The sequence below is a fragment of the Lissotriton vulgaris genome, chromosome 9, assembly GCF_964263255.1.
Source record: "Lissotriton vulgaris chromosome 9, aLisVul1.2, whole genome shotgun sequence".
In the NCBI taxonomy this organism is placed as follows: domain Eukaryota; kingdom Metazoa; phylum Chordata; class Amphibia; order Caudata; family Salamandridae; genus Lissotriton; species Lissotriton vulgaris.
This window is the reverse complement of record NC_141697.1, coordinates 1,112,898,976-1,112,921,119: the sequence shown is the minus strand read 5'-3', so window position 1 is coordinate 1,112,921,119 and position 22,144 is coordinate 1,112,898,976. Positions and strand designations below refer to the sequence as shown.

At 45.1% G+C, this 22,144-nt stretch overlaps 1 protein-coding gene across 1 annotated transcript in view; it reads right to left on the bottom strand.

The window, feature by feature from the left end:
* Window positions 1-22,144, bottom strand: part of DNAH12 (dynein axonemal heavy chain 12) — a 1,291,066-nt gene that overhangs the window by 1,134,084 nt on the left and 134,838 nt on the right. Inside the window, exons 10-11 of the mRNA XM_086939114.1 lie at window positions 1,099-1,255; window positions 913-1,004 (exon numbers count right to left, since the gene is read on the bottom strand). Of these exons, the coding sequence (XP_086795240.1) occupies window positions 913-1,004; window positions 1,099-1,255 (249 nt within the window). The remainder of the gene's footprint in view (window positions 1-912; window positions 1,005-1,098; window positions 1,256-22,144) is intronic.

Below are 22,144 nucleotides of genomic sequence, written 5' to 3'. Positions count from 1 at the left end.
TGCTCAGTTTCCGACAGGCTTTTCATGCCACGCTTTCTGACATGGAAAGCCTGTCGGAAAGCGAGTTTGGGGGCCCCTAAGAGGGCCCCCTCTCCTTGTGGCTTCGAGTTGGGGGCCAAAGTGGGTAACTATGGTGCTACCCTCATTCATCCCTGCGCACAGTGCCGGGATGAACACAATCTCCAATTTCTCTATGGGAACTTGTGCTACAGGTGGTTTACGGCTCCAGCAGAATCTCCCATATTGTGCGGTCGCATCGTAATTATTGCAGTCGGGACAGCCGACCGGAGATCAGTCAGTCCCGATTCCACGATGATGTCGGTCGGAGGCAACTCCGACCAAGGACATATTAGGCCCCTATCTGTGCAAGTTTGTGAAAACAGTTATGCATTATGATTCTTAACTAAAATACATTTAATGATCAAGCTCAAAGGAATGTGAAAATCTCGAGAAACGCCTTTTGTGACACTGATGTATAACTGAATTTAAATTTCCCATAGCATTTTACAGGTCAAAATCCGAAACGAGAACCTGATTCAGCAAGTAGGATAAAGTATTTTGACTGTAACTCAATTACTCCTACTCCATATGTTCTTTTGTATTCTGCACGTCTGAACAACTCGCCACCCAGTGGCTAAGACAGCATATGTTTCTCAAAGCTGTTAATAAAGAACTTTGCACAGCTTTCATTTTCACTGGGGCAGTAAAACTTTCCTCCTCAGAAGATGAAAACGATTTTAGAGCAGAAAACAAACTAACCTGTTCTGTTCTTGTTTGCTGAAATTATGAGTCACAATCACGAATTCAATGTCTTGGTAGTCAAAGGTACCATCTTTTTTGTAGTACAAATGACTCTAAATATTCCGCAGAAATGTATTATTTTACACATTCAAAAGCAGTGTTACAACTTACTTCAGTACATTCGTCGAAGGTGTGTTCTTCTCCTAGAAAGCTCTGAACCTTTTTTTCAGCTGTGCCATCAACCAACCAACTAAATCTTTCAACTGTAAGAGAAAATTCAATTGAAAAGCAGAGAAATATTAGGAAGTTACATTTTCAAAACTGGAGTCAAGTACTGAATATATTTTTGATTCTCACCGTACGATTCAAAATGTTTCTTCGGTCCTTGGAAATTTGTATCGATGGCGCGCTCAAGGAATTCAGTGGCCCAGTTCATAACGTCTCTGGAAAGTGTGGCTTCAAGAGTCACAGGTGAGCTGCTTTCAGTGAGCCACGACTGGACTGATTGGATGTTCTAATAAACAAGCATACATATTGGACTGTCAGTGATATACACAGAACAATAAAGTGTCAAACAAGTGCATGAACATTTCTATTTAGCAACTTCGTTCCACTAATAATCAAGGGCAGAAAGGTGGCTTATCAAAGTCCTCTGTAAGTATCTTGCTTAGAATATTCTGTGAACCAGCGATCGAACAAAAGCTACAATATAAGTTGAAAGAAGTCAGACTAAAGAGCATCTTTTCAAACAAGGACTACAATAATGCATCTAAAACCACTAATAAAAGAGCTATAAAGATGCTTGACCACAGGTATTTGTAACAACTAGTTGTGGGGCTTACCGATCAACACTGATGTGAAAGCTATCTCTTTATTAGGTAGCAAGTGAGTGCTTCAAATAAGTACATAATTAATTGGGCCACACACCAGGGGTGTCCTCTGTCCACACGCCAGCGATGCCCCCTGTCCCTCTTGCTTTTAGCATTTGATATTTGATATTTGATATTCATTGGGATTTGTATAGCTCAACTATCGCTCCGAAAAGAGCATCTTGGCGCTAAGCCTACAGAAGAACCAGCTCGGTGAGGCATAGATCAGATGGCTGCGAGAACCAATGAATCAGACTGTGGGAATATCCAGGTCTTCAGGAGTTTCCTGAAAAGGCTTTCTGTGGGGGCGTGCCTGAGGTTGAAGGGGAGGCCGTTCCATGCCTTAGCCGCCAGGAATGAAAAAGTTTTTCCTCCTTTCGTTTTTAACTTGATTCTAGGAACAGTAACCAGGTTGGCTCCTGATGACCTCAAGTAACGCGATGGAGTGTAGTGCAAAAAGCGCTTAGACAGGTAAAAAGGGCCTGTATTCCTGGTGGCTTTAAAAACCGTGACAAGGAGTTTGAAGAGGATTCTTTTGTGGAGGGGCAGCCAGTGAAGAGTGTTAAGGGCTGCTGAGGCCGAGGACCTTCTTGGAAGTTTGAGAACGAGCCTGGCCGCCGCGTGTTGAACGCTTTGCAGTTTCTTGAGGGTAGACTTCTTTATTCCTGCTAAAAGGCCATTACAGTAATCTAGCCGGGATAGGATTAGGGCCACCGCGACTGATTTCCTGGCTGAGATGGGAAGAAAGTCGAAGAATTTCTTCAGCTGTCTAATGAGACTGAAACAGCACCCTGCAGTGATGCGCACATGATCGTCAAAACTGAGGGACGAATCGAATTGGACACCCAGGTTGCGGGCTGAAGAAACCGCACTCGGCGGGGCTTCAGAGTTTTGAGGCCACCAATCTTTTGGGGAGAAGAGGATGTCTTTACCTAAGGGTATAATTTCCGTTTTGGCACTATTACACTTAAGATTATTATTGTTGAGCCAAGAGAAGACTTGGGAGAGGCAATTCTGAAATCTGGGGGCGGCATCAGTGCATTTTTTATCTATAGTGACGACGAGCTGAGTGTCGTCAGCATAAGATGTAACGAGGATTCCGTGGGATTCAATCACTGTAAGGAGGGGGGCCATGTAGATATTAAAAAAGAGTGGACTGAGTATGGACCCCTGGGGCACTCCTGATGTGGTGGGTCTTTCGCCAGAGAGGAAGGGGCCTAATGAAACTGTCTGAGATCTGTTGGATAGGAATGATGTTATCCATGTTAGTGCTGTACCCGTTACACCAATCTCGCGCATTCTATTAATGAGAATGGCATGGGAGATGGTGTCGAATGCTGCGGTTAGGTCGAGCAGGATGAGTACAGCTTGTCTCCCCTCATCCTGCAGGAACTTAATGGAGTCCGATAGCTCGATCAATGCAGTTTCAGTGGAATGGCCAGGGCGAAAACCTGATTGCTGTGGGTGCAGGATGTGATTGTTTTCCACAAAGGCTTTTAACTCCTCGTGTACTAGCTGCTCTGTAATTTTGCCTAGTGCCGGAAGTAAGGAAATTGGGCGCATATTGGATAGGTCTGTCGGGGATTTGTTTTGTTTTTTCATTAGGGGCTTAACAATGGCCTTTTTCCATTCAACGGGGACGATGCCTGAGCTAAGGGATTCGTTGACAATGGCATTGATTGTGGGGTTGACAGCCTCGATGAGATGATGGAGGATAATCGGGGGGCAAGAGTCCGTGGGGGGTCCCGATCTACAGGTCATAATAGCCTTCTGTGTTTGCAACAGGGAGACTGTTGAGAAGTTACCCAAGGTGGGTAAATTGGTGACAGCTTCTTGAATGGGGATTAAGGGGGGGGAAAGTCCTTGTGAATATTATTGATTTTCTCGATGAAAAAATCAGCTATTTGATCGCAAAGGATTTGGGATGGAGGAATTTCAAGTGCGAGGGCTTTGGGGTGGGTGAAAGACTAGACTATATTAAAAATTGTTTGCTGTTTCTGTTTAGCTTCCTCTATGGCTGTAGTAAAGAACTCCTTTTTAGCTTTTTTTATGTTAGAGAGGTATTGTTTCCTCTGCAGGATGTATAGGGTTCTGGAAGTGTGGTCGTAAGTTTTCCTCCACTCTCTTTCTAGGACCCTGCACATAAGGTGACTTTCGGTGAGGGCCTGAGTATACCAGGGGGCATTGGGCTTTCTTTTGCGATAGACTGATTTTTGATTACTTGGGTTGGAATTAACCGAGACCACTTTATCGATCCACGTGTGAAAGTTGTTGGAGTCTTGCGATACGTCTCCAACAATAGTGGGAGGGGGGGGGTGGGGGCTGGGGGTTTAACTTAATGCGCTCGGCCACTTTCTTCCAGTTGGTCGAGAAGGGGGTAGGGGAGCACTTGGTGTTCAGTTGCGCTAAGGGTTTTGCCTTGATAGAGGAAGGGATAAAACAGTGATCGGTCCATATTTGTGGGATCGGGGGGGATATGGCTAGAGTAACTAAATTTGTACAGATGCCGTCTAGCGTGTGGCCAGCCCGGTGCGTTGGGGGAGTGACCAGTTGAGAGAGGCCAAAAATGTCGAGTGATTGTTGGAAACTTGAAGTGTGAGGGTGTGAAGTGCAGGATTCCAAATGAAGGTTAAAATCACCAAGGAGGGTGAAAGTAGGATAATGGGACATAAGTGACCCAAGAGTCTCATCAAGAGAATCCAAGAATGGCGTTGCGTTTCCAGGGGGGCGATAGACTAGTCCTCCTGAAAAGGAGGTGGAGAAGTTGATTTGGATCACAAAGCCTATGCCCTCACAGTCCTTGAGGTGGGCCAGATCAAATGTGTGGCTCATAAAGGGTTTCTTGGTGATGATAGCTATCCCCCCTCCCCTGCCGCAGGGTCTGTCCCGCCTATGGATGGTAAAGTCGAGGGGGAGGGCGGTTACCAAGTCAGGGTTGGACGCGTCGTTTAGCCAGGTTTCGGTAATGAAAAGGGCGTCTAGGTCGTGAGAAAGTATGAGGTCATGAATATCTTGTCCATGACATGCTAAAGACCTGGCATTGATGAGTCCGCCTTTAAAGGTGATAAGCTTGTGTATTGGTGGGGGGAGTGGGTTGGAGATTACGCAAGCGGGTCCCAGGGACGACCATCTGCAAAGGCGGCATGAAAATGGGCCCCAGAGACGATCAGTAGGGGGGTGTCCCTTACAGCTATGGCTGGCCGTTGTCTGGCGCACTGAGAGAAGCTCGTTAGAGTTGTACCTTATGGCGGGATGGTTTTGGGCGGCATGGCCCGCGCCCGGCGCAGTCCTGGCGCGGACGGGCGCAGACGGGCTTGGCTTAGGCGCGGCTTCGGCGCACGACCGGCGCGCCCGCTGCGCCAGCCCGCTGCGTCGTCTGGCCGCCTTGCACATTTATAGGAAGGAAGGAGGGTGGGAGGACGGCGCGACTAGAGCGCTGACCTCACCTGCCTCGCTCAAGATGGCGCCCACTGCCGCCGAATGTTGTCAGAAAACGGCTGGGCTGAAAGGAGAGGAATAGTAGGTGTAAGGAGTGTCAGAGTACCTAAAGCTCAATTCCCCTTATGCTGACAGCCCCCAGAGGTAAAGATACGGCGGTTTTAAAAGCAGTTAAAAAACGCTCCAAATGTAATGCTTGTAATGCTAAGATCAAGTTGCCTTAAATCGCAATTCTTAAAAGTCTCCAGCAGCTCGCAGCCCCAGTTCCCCTCACCAGGGAGAGCTTCTGAAAGGCACAGAGCGCTGGGAAGGGCTCACATAAATACACCAGGAGGGCGGGAGGACGGCGCGACTAGAGCGCTGACCTCACCTGCCTCGCTCAAGATGGCGCCCACCGCCGCCGAATGTTGTCAGAAAACGGCTGGGCTGAAAGGAGAGGAATAGTAGGTGGAAGGAGTGTCAGAGTACCTAAAGCTCAATTCTCCTTATGCTGACAGCCCCCAGAGGTAAAGATACGGCGGTTTTAAAAGCAGTTAAAAAACGCTCCAAATGTAATGCTTGTAATGCTAAGATCAAGTTGCCTTAAATCGCAATTCTTAAAAGTCTCCAGCAGCTCGCAGCCCCAGTTCCCCTCACCAGGGAGAGCTTCTGAAAGGCATTGGCCACTAAGACTCTGGTATGGTAGTTATGATGTGTAAGTTGGGGGAGTAATGGAGACTCGGGAGAAATTATGCGTTACATTACCCTAAATGTTGATGACAAACCCATATATGTGAGAGACATAAATATATATGGCGACTTGTCATCAATACCTAGGTTATTGTTAGTGTTTCGGGGCATCTCAAGCTTCGGCGTTAGTTGGGGTAAATCATGCATATTCCCATACAGTCCCACTCTTTCACAGAAGGCAGTGGAGCTGGAAGGTGGGCAGTTCTCCTTGGAGCAGCACACCTTCTGTTTTCTGGGCATATACATTTACCACAATAATCCAGATAATATAGATGGTATTCTGGTGGATATACGATTTTTGAGAATGCAGAGAACATGTTGGTCCTCTTTGACATTGTAGGTATTTGGTTGGATCGCAATATCAGAAATGGAGGTACTGCCACAACGGTTGTCACTCTCCCAGTGATGAGCCCTAAATATTTATTTTGTGATTTGGGCAGATTGTTGGGCAACCTTGTATGGGATCCTGGGAGAAGAATAGCATTTAAAAAACTCAAGTTACTCCCTAAAAGAAGGGGGCTGGTGGCTCGAAATTCTGAAAGGTGTTATCACATAGCAGACCACCTCCAATCGGCTTCTAAATGGTTGGCAGGACACAACCTCGCTGAAACTGAATACGCATTTATGCAGCTTAGTGATGCGGCAATGGAGGCAGTACTCTTCCCTGGGAACACTACACCTAAGGGGCTCACTCTACTAGTCCAAGTTGCTGCTGGCTGCTTTGCGAAATGTGATCTTACTCGTTCAGAGAGACTGCATGCACCAATGATTCCAATAAAAGACCTACCTACATAGGCAGGAGGTGTAGGTTCGGCTAAACTGGTAGATTTGGAAGAGGTGCAAGTCACCACAGTGGGGGGCGTATTCTGGGAGGCTATGGGATTCGCTTGTCAAGTTTGAAAATACTGGCCTCTACATTTGAGAAATCCTATTGCATGAGAGACTACAGAGAGCCTTTACAACGGGCTGGAATGTTACACACAATGAACTCACAATGTACTTTGTTGTGCAAACTCTTCATGCAGCGGGGGCTGGGCAAGCAATTAGTTAGTTTGCTGTACAGGTCAATATTACCACATACTGGCCTGTCACTGCTCCCCGTGAGAAGAAGTGGGAACAGGACGTAGCCTATGAGTTTAATAATACATATTGGTTTAAAATACTATGCTATCCCCATAATGTCTCACACAATGCTCGAGTTAAGCTCCCACAATTTAATATCCTGCAAAAGGCTTTTTGACACCCATAAGGTTATTAGAATGGGCAGCTCAGAATGCTCTCGTTGTTGAATCCCTGTAATGGGCCTGAAGAACATGGTTGTGGGATTGTCCAGATGTAGTAGCCTTCTGGCAGGGAGTAAGAAGAGATTTACCACATATAACTGAAACCACATCCTTGCCGTTTGGCTAGCTGTTTTAGGGCTGCATTCTCACATGTGAAAAAAGGTAGAGTGGTAACTAGATTCCTACACTTTGCCCTGCTATTGGTGAAGAGAAAGATCACTATGATATGGTAGACATCTAAACCCCCTCCACTGAGTAAATGGAAGAGAGCACGGGCCCTCTGGGCTGAAGCAGAGAACCTGGCTTTTCAGCGAGAGGAGAAGAGGTTGCTGAGGAAAACACCAAATGCAATACAATGGGATGAATTGTTAATAGGACACATAAACGAGTGCCAGAATTACAAATCTCTTTGACTAGGTGCATAAGTGGTAGATCTCTTGATTAATAAAGAAGAAGTTACTTAACTTCAGTAATGCATTATTTGGGAGAGACTCTATCTAGCTTCAGAGTCCTTACCTTTGAATTTCCCAGACGTCAGGCTAGATCCGAAAACTTTTGCTCAAGCAATACCACTTGGGCGCGCCGTCAGGTGCTTCTCTTCGGCTCCTCGTGACGTCGCCGGCGTTGTTAGTGGCAGTTATGACGTCGCAGTCACTTATATAGGTGCCACCCAGGCATGTGGACGTCAGTACTTTTTTCCATGCCAGAAGGATAGAGCCACAAGATAACTGAAGTAAATGTGTGCAAAACTAGGGCCCTGAAAAGGGGAGTAACTCTAGCCCTAACAAAATCAGTTGGCAAAGCAGGGAGGCATGGGTGAGCCTGTAAGGAATCTGCAGATAGATAAAGTCTCTACCAGATAATGCGTTACCGAAGGTACTTAACCTGTTCATCTGAAAGAGATTCTAGCTGCAGATGTCTTACCTTTGAATTAGATACCCAAGCCATACCATCCAGGCGGTGGATTGTGGACCAATACCTTACACTAGGAAGTCCTGCAGGACAGAGCAAGCAAAATGCCCATCCCTGTGGACCTGACAGTCCAGGCAGTAGTGCTTGGCAAATGTGTGCAAAGATGGCCACCTTGCTGCCTGACAGATGCCCAGGACTGGGACACCCTGAGCCAAGGCCGTAGTCGCAGCCTTTTATCTAGTGGAATGGACCCTTATTCCCTCAGGGGGCTGCTTCTTAACCAGTGCATAGAAGACCTTAATGCAGAGAACGACACAGTATGAAATAGTCCTTTTCTGGACTGAGACCCAACAAAGAGTTGGTTGTCCACCCGGAACTCTTTTGTGCCTTCAAGGTAGAAAAGCAACGCTCTTTTTGGGACCAGATGGTGGAGACGCTCCTCTTCCTTAGTGGGGTACGGGGGAGCAAAGAAGGTGGGCAGTGTGATAGACTGATCCAGTTGGTTTGGTCACCACCTGGGCAAGAATGAAGAATGGCTGGAAAGCACCACTTTGTCTGGGAAAGACATCATGTAGGGAGGCGTTCAAGATAGCGCCTGCAACTCACTCACACTCCGCCACTAAAAAGGCTGTCTTGATGGTAAGTAGCTGAAAGGAACAGTTGTATAAAGGCTCGAAGGGAACACACATAAGAAAAGTGAGGACCAAATTAAGGCATAACAAAGGGCCAAAGTAAGTCATAGCAAAGGGCATTGGCGGAGACTTAAAGAGAGAGGGTTGGTCTGGCAGCCGCAAAAAAGTGGATAGAGCAGAAAGATAACCTTTGAGAATATCCAAAGCAGAGCCCTGCTGGGCAAGGGTTAGAATGAATAGAAGATTAGTGGAAAGAGAAGAAGGAAAAGGGTCAAAAGACCTTTCTGTACAGTATAATACAAACTTCTGCCAACAGGAGACGTATATCGTCTTAGTGGAGGGCCACCTGGCTGCCAAAATAATATTGCATACTTCAGGAGGGGGGTCAAAAGCCATCAACTGCTGCCGCTCAATCTCCACACATGGAGGCGCAAAGTTCACAGGTTCGGGGTTCGGGTGGAAGACCCTGTTGATGCGAAAGAAGAACCTCCTGAAGAGGCAGCCTGATTGGAGGATCTATTTTCAGAAGCTCTGGATACCAGACTCTCCTCGCCTGGTCCGGAGCCACAAGAATGATTTGGGCCCAGTCATTCCTGATCTTCTTCAGAACCCTGGGCGGCAGTGGTAACAGCTCCACTCAGGCCAAAAGGCGTAGCCGAGCAATAGCTGCCTTAGAATCTCCAGCACCCTATAATGCTGACACTGTGCGCTCTCTTCGGAGGCGGGCAGATCTAACCAAGTTTCTTTCCAGTGCCGAAAGAGACCTTGCGCCACCTCTGACTGGAGGCGCCATTCATGATGTTCTAGGCATCGATGGCTGAGTTTGTCCTCCCTGGCATTCAGAAAACATGCCAGGTGAGAACTACCAGGGTTATGCCCTGTTCCAGCCATGTGTAGAGATTCAGGGCCTTTAAAAAAAAAGAGTCAACAACCCCACTCCGCGCTGCTTGTTGCAGTACCACATGGCGGTGGTGTTGTGTCTGAACACCTGCACCAACTTCTCCTTGACAGACGGAAGAAATGCCTACCATGCCAATCAGATCAAAATCGGATAAAAACAGGTTCCCCATCAGACCCATGCCCTCCTAGAATTTTTCGAATGACGCTCCCAGGTCTTGATGGACAAATCATCTCCATACTAAACAACTCCCTAGAGACCGATACTTACCATCTAGCCTCAAAGAGGCGAGAGTCAAACCACTATTAAAGAAACTAGGGGCAGATGCAACCAACTTAAAAAACTATAGGCCAATCTCCCAGTTACCCTTCTTGGCTAACGTCTCAGAACAGCACGTTCTGAAAACACTCTCATCTTTCCTGGAAGATTACCATCTCCTCCAAGGACGCCAAGCTGGGTTTCGAGCACATCATAGCACTGAGTTGGTTATGCTCTCAGTGCTTGATGAGCTTAGAGCTATGGCTGACAGTAAAAGACCCTGCGCCCTGATACTATTAGATCTATCAGCGGCATTTGATACTGTCAGCCATACCCTATTACTGGACAGACTTGCCACTCTAGGTATTCAAGACCAGGCTCACCAATGGCTTGAATCCTTCCTGTTGGGTAGGTCCCAAAGGATTCAATTGGGCGATGCAGTATCTGATTTAGGGTCACTTGACTGCGGAGTCCCCCAGGGCTCAGCTCTGTGCCCACTCCTTTTTAATGTCTACCTACAACCACTGGTAACAGCCTTAGCAAATATGGGCTGTAAAATTTTTAATTATGCCGACGATACCCAGCTGCTGTTCAGCATTGACAACACCCTATCCGCCCAGAGTCAAGCACAAAATATCCTCAGTTTCACCATGAGTTGGATGACAGCTAACTCACTAAAAATTAATCCTGACAAAACAGAGGTCTTGGTCATCCCCACAACTGAATCACCTTGGAGTGACCTGTTCTGGCCCCAAGACCTAGGTCCTACTCCTAGACCTAGCTCAACCGTAAAAAGCCTTGGCATAAAAATTGATGATGAACTTTCAATGGCCAACCAAATTTCATCGGTGGTTGGCACCTGTACAGGACTAATAAGACAACTTCTTAAACTGGTTCCCCTTCTCTCCACCTCCACGCTTCATACGATTGTTTCAGCCATCATAATCTCGAGGCTAGACTACGGTAATGCCCTTTACCTAGGTCTTCCCCAGTATCTGGCTAATAGATTACAAGTAGTTTTAAATGATGCAGCTAGATTAATCTTTAGATTGCCTGGAAAAGCACATGCCACCTCGCTGCTACGCAAATTGCACTGGCTCCCAATAAAACAAAGAGTGAAATTCAAGAGCCTCTGCATAGCTCATAAAGCTATATATGGCCTAGCCCCTGTCTATATAAAATAACGCCTGGCGGTTTATACTCCGGGACGCTCATTGCGATATTCAGAGGCACAACTCCTATCATGCCATTGGTACAAACCCTCCTCAAAAGGAGGGAGATCCTTTTCAGTACTCGTTCCTCAGCTTTGGAACAAGTTACCTGACCAGCTCCGCAAAGAACCCAACTTGCTTCACTTTCGGAAATTACTCAAAACTGTCCTCTTTAGAGAAGCATTAAATATAGATTAATTTCCCTCTAGACCCTCTCCTCTACTACCCATGCAGTAAATCGTCTCCCCCACCCTGTGGCGAGCGCTAAGAGACCTGTCGGTGATTTAGCGCTATACAAATCTTAATTAACAATAACAATAACAATCGCTCGAAGCTCCAACAAATTGATGTGGAGCCCGTCTCCGCAGGAGACCAGTGTCCCCTGATCTCTATCTCTCCCAGATGGCCACCCCATCCCAGAAGTGACGCATCCGAGATAAATGTGAGATCTGGTTGGGTACGGAGAGGGGTCTGTCGTTGACCGAATCGGGGATCGTCACCCACCGCTGCGGATCTCTCACAGGTCCTTCCAAGATCTGGACCACTTTGGTGAGATTTCCCCGATGATGTGCCTACTGGATCTTCAGGTCCCACTGCAGAGCCCTCATACACCATCTGCCATGCTTTACCAACAGGATGCGGGAAGCCATGATGCCCAACAGTCTCAGAGTCAGTCTCACCAAAATCCAGGATAGTGGCTGAAATATTGGAATCATAACCTGAATATCCCGTACTTGCTGCTCGGGAGGAAACTACACTGCGTCCAGAACAGCCCTGATGAAAGGGAGCGTCTGAGAAGGAGTCAGTTGTCACTTCGGCATGTTTATGAAGAACCCCAGTAAATGCAGGAGGTCTGCCATGGTCTGAAGGTGGGAGACGACAACCTGGGGCGAGGACGCCTTCAACAGCCCGTCATTGAGGTAGGGGAAGACTGGCACCCCTAACCTGCACAGATTAGCTGCGACCACCGCCATCACCTTGGTGAACACATGAGGGGCACGTGTAAGGCCGAAGGGGAGCACAGTAAATTAAAAGTGCTTACGGCCTACCTTGAACCACAGGTAATGCCTGAGGGACGGCAGGATGGTGGTGTGAAAAAAAGCATCCTGCAGGTCCAACACTACCATTCAATCTTCTTGGTCTAGGCCAGACAAGACCTGAGCTAAAGTAAGAATTTTGAACATCTCCTTCTTGAGGAAGAGATTGACGGTCTGAAGATCTAAAATGGGCTGCAACCCTTTGTTCTTTTTTTCGGAATCAGAAAGTAGCGGGAATAACAGCCACTGCCTCCTTCTGAATTCGGGCCCTCTCTATTGCTTCCTTGGCCAGGAGAGCTGTAACTTCATCTTTGAGCATTTTAAATGATCCTCTGCCAGCCGTTCTGGTTTGGCAAAATGGGAGGAGGAAAAGAAAGGAAAGGCAGACAATGGTCTTCCTGAATGATTTGCAAGACACACTTGTCCGAAGTTATGGACCTCCAGAGGGGGAAATGATGATGGATTCTCCCACCAGCTGGAGTGGTGTGGTCTTGCAGAGTCAGAATAGGAGTGCTTGGAGGCTATGCTGCCAAGAGCAGGGAAGCCGAAGACTTCTGGCTTCCATTACTTGGTCGGAATGAACTGTGTCCACATCCCTGCAAGACTTGGGAAGACTGTGCAGGACAGTGGCTGGGATCGGGCTGACGTGGCTGGAAACCCCTTACGTTGCCACGAAAGGGGAGAAAGCTAGACTAGCCACGAGGCGTAAAAGAGAGGCCTAAGGATCTGGCCGTAGCACGAGAGTCCTTGCACCGCACTAGGGCCAAGTCTGCCGTCTCCCCAAAAAGAAAGGGATCCATCAAACGGCATGCCCATTACATTTGCCTAGACATCACCAGAGAAGCCAGTTGTCCTAAGGCAGGTGTAGCGCCTCGAGGCCACTGCCCAGTGAACCAATCGTGTCAAGGCCACACCTCATGGAGAATTTTGCTGCATCTCTCTTGTCCTTAACTGCCTGAGAGAGCACTGCCCAGGCTTCCTCAGGGACTTGTGGCACAACTTGCGCAATCATCTCCCAAAAGGAGCAGGAGAAACAGCCCAATAAGCATGTGGTATTCACAGGGGAAACATCCATTACAACACATTCATTACATTGTCCTGCTTTTCTGCTTTTACAATGCAGATGTTACAATGCAACTGCCTTTACATTGCATGCCATTACAACACATGCCATTACAACGCATGCTATTGCAACGCATTATAAGGTAAGTAATGGAGATTTTTTAGTTTTAGGGTGGGTATGAGTTTTGGGGTACATGGGAATAGTAATTTTTACCCCTACACTATCCAACACTTTCCTTACTGTTGCTCTACCTGGAGTGGGAATAGTAGTTTTTACCCCTACACTATCCAACACTTACCCTACTGTTGCACTCACTGGAATGGGAATATGAATTTTACCCCTCCACTATCCAATACTTTGCCTACTGTTGCCCTGAAAATATTATGCGTTGTAATGGTATGCATTGTAAAGGTATGCGTTGCAAAATCATGCAATGTAATGGTAGTTGCGATGTAAAAACCGTGTTGTAAAAGCATGCGTTGTAATTGTTTGTGTTGTAACGTCATATATTCATTCACCGACCGCAATGCCAGGCTGGAGGAAGAAAACATGTTCTTTCCAAGTGAATCCAGCCTCTTGTTTCCCTATCTTGAGGGACGGAAGGGAACACCCGTTGGGAGGTAGAAGCCTGCACCACCAAGCTTTCAAGGGTGGGTGTTGGCTGAGGAACTTTGGGTTGCCCAGAGCCGTGCGATGGCAGTGTGCAATTGTTCTATACACAGGAGCCCCTGTGCTAGACTTGGACCACATGCCCAGGAAGACAGCAGTAAGTGCCTCATTGAAGGTCAAAAGATGTTCAGAGGTGGAAGTCCCAGGTTGAAACACTTCGGTCAGAAGATTAGAACTGACCTGCAGAGAGGGCAACTCTAGTCCGAGGACCTTAGCTGCCCTCTTAACCACCATAAAGTAAACAAAAAGGTAAAGCCTACGGAATTGTAATATATCTAACTAATTATTAGAATGGATACCATCAATTATCCATTCTTGGGTTAGTCATTCTCAACACAATTTAATTGAAAAACATTTTCAGATATAGAGATTCTCCAGCTGGATCGCCACAACAAAACAAATACAGGGGATCACTGACATAATATCGACAGTCGAGAATATCGAGGTAAAAATATAGAATGCCAGAATATCGACTTCCTATCTACAAACAGGTAAGTACAAAAATATCGACTCCAAAATATTGATAGGAAAAAATATAGACAGTCAAAATATCGAATTTTTTAAATATCTTAAAAGTAATTTAAAAGTAATATAATAATAAATATAATTAATTTAAACATACTTAAAATACTTAAATAAACTTAAAATTAATAAATAATTAATGTAACTTAAAAAAAATGTAAACATATATATATATATATATACATATTATTAACAAAACATATACAGTATTTTTTCCATAGGATAGCGAGAGGGTTAAATTTACTATTCAGACTCCAGAGAGTGCAACAGTAGGAAAAGCGTTGGATAGCGTAGGGGTAAAAATTACTATTCCACTCCAGAGAGCGCAACAGTAGGGAAAGCATTGGATAGCGTAGGGGTAAAAATAACTATTCCCACTCCAGTGAGTGCAACAGTAGGGAAAGCATTGGATAGCGTAGGGGTAAAAATTACTATTTCAACTCCAGAGGGTGCAACAGTAGGGCAAGCGTTGGATAGTGAGAGGGTAAAAATTACTATTACCACTACAGAGAGAGCAGCAGTAGGAAAACGCTGGATAGCGTAGGGGTAAAAATAACTATTCCCACTCAAAAGAGTGCAACAGTAGGGAAAGCGTTGGATAGCGTAGGAGTAAAAATTACTATTCCCATTCCAGTGAGTGCAACAGTAGGGAAAGCGGTGGATAGCGTAGGGGTAAAAATTACTATTCCCACTCCATTGAGTGCAACAGTAGGGAATGCGTTGGATAGCGTAGGGGTAAAAATTACTATTCCAACTCCAGGGAGTGCATCAGTAGGGAAAGCGTTGGATAGCGTTAGGAGTAAAAATTACTATTCCCACTCCAGGGAGTGCAACAGTAGGGAAAGCATTGGATAGCATAGGGATAAAAATTACTATTCCCACTCCAGTGAGTGCAACAGTAGGGAAAGCATTGGATAGCGTAGGGGTAAAAACTACTATTCCCACTCCAGTGAGTGCAATAGTAGGGAAAGTAAATACTTCATATAAAAATATAAATAACTTAAATATTAATTCCAATTACAAAATAATTAAAATATTTTACAATTTTATAAAACATATTAATCAATTAAAATTACAAATAAAAATTTAATATTATTACAAATTACCTACTAATACTAATTATTTACCAATTACCAATAAATTAATTTACAATATAAAAATAAATGAAAATTAGACACAAAAAAATATTTAAAAAATGTAATTACCTACAATTAAATTACTTCCCAAGCTATTCCCCTTTAAACACACAATCCACTACAGAAAATAATATAATAAAAGTAACATATTTATCAATTAATCAATTACAATAAATTACCAATTATATTTTAATTAATTACCAATTAATAATTAATTAACAATTAATTCTAAATAAATACCAATAAATAAACATATTTAGTTAAATTACTTCCCACCCTATTCCCCTATAAACCCACAACCCGCTACAGAAAATAAATTACTAAAATTAACATATTTATCAATTAATTAATTAAAATTAATTACCAATTATATTTTAATTAATTACCAATTAATAGTTATTTAACAATTAATTCTAAATAAATACCAATACATAAAATAACATATTTAATTAATTATAATTAAATTACTTCCCACCCTATTCCCCTATAAACCCACAACCCGCTACAGAAAATAAAATACTAAAATTAACATATTTATCAATTAATCAATTACAATTAATTACCAATTATATTTTAATTATTACCAATTAATAATTAATTAACAATTAATTCTAAATAAATACCAATAAATAAAATAACATATTTAATTAATTATAATTAAATTACTTCCCACCCTATTCCCCTAAACCATCAACCCGCTACAGAATTATATTACACAAAAATTAAAAATTAATAATAACTTACCTTAAATTCGATATTTTTGTTGTCTATATTATGTCTAGTCGATATTATGTCCATTCTATATTTTTTTATATTCGCTATTATGTCCATTCTATTCGATATTAAAATTTTCTAGTCGATATTTTGGTAGTCTATATTATGTCTAGTCGATATTTTGTCTATTCTATATTTTTTACTCGATATTATGTCTAGTCGATAATTAAAAGTCGATATTTTGTCTCTATACCAAATACAGGAGATTATCATGTATATGGTTTATCTATTTCTTTTAATAAAACCACATTTCTCCATAAATATTGGTATCTCACATTTAACACAACTATACACAATTCATATATACAAACACAAAAAAAAATTCATTTACACATATATACAATTTTCTTAGAACCTAACTCAAGGTTCTTTTGCCCCACTTATTTTACAAAAGGATGTTTATATATAATTAATCCACATAACATTCCTTCTTTCCGGATCACCAAAACAAAACCAACACAAAAGAAGTGTTCACTTTTAACCTGTCTCCATCTAGCACTCCTTTTAAAATTATTTTTTCGTCATCAAAGTCATACAGATTTTTTTGTATTGGAGTCTTCAAATAATGTGTGTCGACGCGTTTCAGCCTCTACTCAATCCAGGCCTCATCAGGACTATGAGGGCAACTATAATTCAAACCAGGTATGGAACTTATGTAGCCAAGAATAAGAGATCAAAATTATCTTGCGGGCAGCTTCACTCATTAAGGCTTATTACTGGGAACGCTTCAAATTAAAGCAATCGCCTTAAATGAAATCCTTATTGTGGATCCTCAGTGTATAACCGGCGGTTGTTACTTCCACGCCAACCAATGGCATAAGATGCCCCTCCTCCATAGTCACAGATGGCGGAGAGTGCAAGCCTGTATCTGGGGAAGTGTCCAGTCCACTGGCCTCCCCAAGTTCCCCATACCAGTCCATCTGTTCTGCAGCGATATCCTGGTGTTCTTAAGGGTCCAAAGACCTCTCCCAAACCTAAAACATCATCAAAATGTTCAGGCGACAACATAGAACCCCTGGGTTCTGTCAACATCAGAAACAGCGTTCAGCTACGCCCTTCTGACTCCGTGTCATCGGGGATAAGGATGGGGCTGGCACCAACTTCGGGTCCAACGCCCGGAAAGGTCGCAATGGCACCACCGGTGTCATCCTGGATCGGATCCCTGAGGCTCCACTAGTCCAGTGACCGGAGCGGACTGCATCAAATCTGATTGGGCCCCTTCCAACCCAGAGGTCTCACCAGAGGGATTGGCCCACTCAAATATGCGGTGCATGGCCACGTAAAAATCTTTAATTTGAGCAGGACTTGCTCTAGCTCTGCAAAGGAAAAAACAAAACCATTCCTAGAGGGTTGGTGCTCCTTACCTCATTCATCAATGAACGACAGTCGAGGCAACTATGAATTCTTCTTGGACTTCTTCTTGTGCTTCTTTTCAGAATATCCTGATGACCTCCAGTGGGACAAAGAAGACTTGGGGCTCCAGAAGCGAACCCGTGACCTCCTCTTCTTCGATCGGGTCTGGGTTCTCCTTTAGAGTCTCACTGGATGGTGTTGACTGCCGGGCCGCAAGGAGCTTCATAGCCTGCTCCCACAAGGCCTTCGAAGCCATAGCCCAACAGTCCAAGCACAACATCCAATCATGGTCGCCCTCGAGACACCAAAGACAGACAAGGTGGGGGGCGGTTACCGACATCATGTAGTGACAGGCACCTCATGGATTAAATCCTGCCTTCCTCAAAGACATCCTCGCATACAATGTTTTGAAAAAATTCTGAATTCGACAAAACGTCGAAAAGGCCTGTCAAAAAGGGACAGAGGGGCAACTCTTCCCGGATTGGCGCCTATCTGGCATGGAAAGAAAAGAAATAACATGGGTGGCGCCTATATAGGTGACAGCTATATAACTGACACTAACAATGCCAACGATGTTTGGCGGAGCCGAATGGAGTCACCAGAAGGGCGCATGCAAGGGGAATAGCTCGAGCAAAAGTTTACGGATCCAGCCTGACGACCGGGAAATTCAAAGGTAAGGAATCTGCAGCTAGAAGTCTCTATCGGATACGTTATTACACTGGTTTACATGTACTTTTATCATTGCTATTCTGTCTCACACAGACTTTATGGGGAGCTGTTCATCAACAATTCCTAATGCAAAGAGTTAATAGAATAGCAACATGCATATAATGATATGGCTCTAGGTTTTGACCATTAAATATTGACTGTCATGTCGTCCACAGACTGATTATTTTTCTATATATTTGTGAAGATAATGAAACCACAGCAGAAGGATCACACGGGTCAGCTTTAGTGGTAAATGCCATTTATTGACCCTCATCCACCAACTTCTTCAATTCCCTCCAATGGTCATTCTTTGAATCCTCATCGAGGAGCATCACAGCATACCAAGAATGATAACACAGGGCTCCAACAGTTGTGAGTGCATGGAGATCAGCATAAAATACCACACATCTTCCGTCTAGCAAAAAAAGTTAAATATACACTTGTTTCGATGCAACATAAATATCACAGATGAATTAAGGTATTGTAGCAATAAAAGGAAAGTTTCATAATCGATAAGTAAAAAGACTTTTTCCCAACTCTTTTGTTACTAAACTATAACCTATAACATTTCCCACTTTCACTAGTAGAATTCAGATTTTTGCCAAGAGACAAATATCTGAGTATATTGAATTTTATGTCATTAACTCTCATAAATGAAACAACTTTATTGAGGTTCCAAATTCTACCATCCTTGGTCCTAATTACATTATTAACTAGCTTAACAATTTCTCTAGGGTCAATAAACTTAGTTTTTTAAGAGGTGTCTTATTTTCTCATGTTTTTGCTTTTTCTCTTGCGTTTCCATCACACACTGTGTTGTTGTTGTGACCGTCGATCGCGAAACCATAGTGTCGGTGGATGGACGGCACGGTGTTGAAGTTGTTGTTGTAGATGGTGACAACGTGTGTGAAAGTAGCATATTCGATGGAGACATCACCTTAAACGTCAACTGTTTAGTCAAATTGCTAGGGGACGAGTGTGAGAAGTTGGCCTGATATATAATGTTCACTATTCTAGTGAGCACTTTGTATCAGTCCAAACAACCCTTATTGATGATTGGTTGTAAGTCAACCTTATAGATCAGCTATTCTAGTAGCATGGATACGAGCAGTCTTCGGGCTAAACTCTAGAGGGCGTGTTAAGCCAGCTGTTATACCATCACATATACCCCTTGAACACCAAGTGAAAGGACAACACACAAGTGTTATGAAAATAAACAGTGTATTTATTTAGATCACAACAGCCCTGTACTCTTTATGAGGACAGGGTACTAAGCACACAACAAAACTCTTACGAAAATACTATAAGTTGCACAATTTACACAGATGCCCGAGGGGCACGGAAAACCATATACTACAAAAGTGGAATGCGAAATTACTAGCAGGTAGGTACTAATCTCATAGGGTTTGGAATCGCTAGGACTGGCCTACTGAACCTTCAGATTACTTAGCAGGAGGCCTAGGGGACTCGGGTGCAGAGTGTGCACTCTCACGCGGGATGCTGGACAAAGTCTATGGAGGCTAGTAAAAGCAAAAGTTAGTGTTCTCGTGCGAACCCGACTAGGTAGGTCAAAAACGAAAGTGGATCTAGGCACTTAGAGAGTTGTTCTAGGCTGGAGCACCGGGGTACTCGGTTTACCTAGCCCAGGGGCTGCGGCTGCATAGGGTTCAAGTATCGTCGGAAACCCTCGTTGACTAACCAGGAGCCTGAAAGAAGAAGTTGCTGGCAGGCGACCAGTGAAGAAGTTCGAAGTGATCCAAGCCTGGATCGGAGATGGAAGACACCTGTAAGCAGAGGGGACCAAGTTCTGAATCACTAGCCAGTGATTAGATGGGCACCAGGATGGCACCGGATGGAGTCACCTCGACCAGGTGAGTGGGTGACGCTGGGCTCTGCAGTCTCACGGACCAGGAGGCGTTGTCGGCGACCAGGATGGAGGTGCGAGCTGTCCCACGATGGTTGCTGCTGTCGACGTCGCTGGACCCAGGATTGGGGCAACAAGTCTTGGCAAATTCAAGCCCACGCGGTGGACTCAAAATGGCGTCAGGAGTGGACCAGGAGGGTCCGGGGTGCTCCTCTTTTGGAGGGGAGCAAGGGCCAGTCTGGAGCAACCAGACTAGCAGTGTTGATGTCGTCGTTCGTCGTCGGGAAGGCCACAAGCCAGCGGGCTAGTAGCCAGACAACGCGGTGAGCAGCAAAAAGCAGAAGGGCCCCACGCAGATCTCGTGGATGCTGGGGGGCTGGACTTCGGTGCTGGAGCTGCTCAGGGTCGGGGCTTCTCGGACCCCAAAGCACTCACTCGAGGATCCCTCGGCGGTCGTGCTGGATAGAAGTCGTGCAGTTCTGATGATGGCCGGTCCCTCGAGGTCTTGTCGCACCTACGGTTCTCAGCTTAGCTGTAGAGGTAGGTAGAGGTCAGAGGTGCCAGGGAAGCCGGGTCTCGTCGTGCTGGTCGGTCGGATTCCGGAGGAAGGACGTGCAGCAAACCGCAGTGTTCTTAGATGGTGCCTGCGGGTGCAGGGTGACTACTCCTTAGTCACAAGGGAGAAATCTTAGGAAGAAGTCTTGAGTTCCTTTCGTAGAAAGTGGTTTCAGGATTCAAAGATGATCTAATTTGGAAGGAGGCCCGCTCCTATCTTTATACTAGGAAAAGGGGCTGGCACGCAACTAGGTCCTGCCCATGGGTGGGACCAGGAAAGGGAGTGGTTACACCCCTCTCCCATGCCGGACTTTCCCCAGCTCAGGGGCTGGTGTGCCCCTGGAACTGGTTCAAGCCGGCAGATGCATAGTGAGCACCGGGGTGCCACTTGCAGTCACCTTCCTCTAAAGCCCTGCCTACCCAGGATACACAAAACCCTGTCTGGGATGGTGCTAGCACCGCCCCTGACAGGAAACCCTTTGTCCAAGCTCCCCTCGCTGGAAGGACTCCCAGCCGCAGGGGGTCAGACTTGTGCCTGTGGTGGCAGCATCCATTTTGTGATGCTGAGGCTTGAGTTAACTTTAACCGGGGTTCACAGTTACATACATGTCGTGTCCCTCTAGAAGGGTGGAATGCTAACCCCGTCGCCAGAATTGGAGAGGGGTTAGTATTCCAATTCGTATGACACCTTACTCAACATGTTTTGATAAAGCGATACCAGAGATAGCATATAACCGCGAGGATCATAATGCACTTAAGAGTATATGGTATGCGTTATCATGGAACAGCTATTAGGACTTGGTTCCGCAAGCTGCAAACGGGCTCAGCTCATGCCAGAGCACCATCTCACACGATTCCAAGCACTCTGCCTTCAGGATTGTCAAGGCCTGCCATAGGAGTGACTGATAGCAATCTGTGTGTCCATTTTAGGGTTAGATATAGGTATACTATATCTAAAGCAAAGGGTGATTACACCACCTTGCCCCAGCTGTCGTGCAGCCAGTTGTTTCAGATTTAGATGGCCAGCCAGGGGTGGCATAATGCATGCTGCAGCCCCTGGTAGGCCCTGGGTACACCTATGTCCTGAGTTACAGGGTCTGATAAGGTGGCCCAGTACCAATTGGATAATGCACCTAAGGTACACGTGTCAATTTAGTGAGAGAACAGCAAGGCTGTGGGTCTGATTAGCAGGCCCACAGCCAGAGAAGTCGTAAACCAGTGAAGCAAAAAGCAAACATCTGGGGTGATCATAGGATTGCAGACCCTACTCTCCTACAACGAGGATGTCTGAGACAGTGCAGATATTGCGGCAGGGACCATTGACGACGCTGTGGATTTCTTCTTCGATGACGGCGACGATGTCGATGGTGCCATCAACAGTGAGTCTCTCATCAACTGTTTGTCAGGGTACAGAAAAAGGTTTTTTAAAAGTATGCTGCACTTGAGGAGGTGGTGTCGGCAGCTCAGACCGGGATTTCTCTGGTCTTTTTCA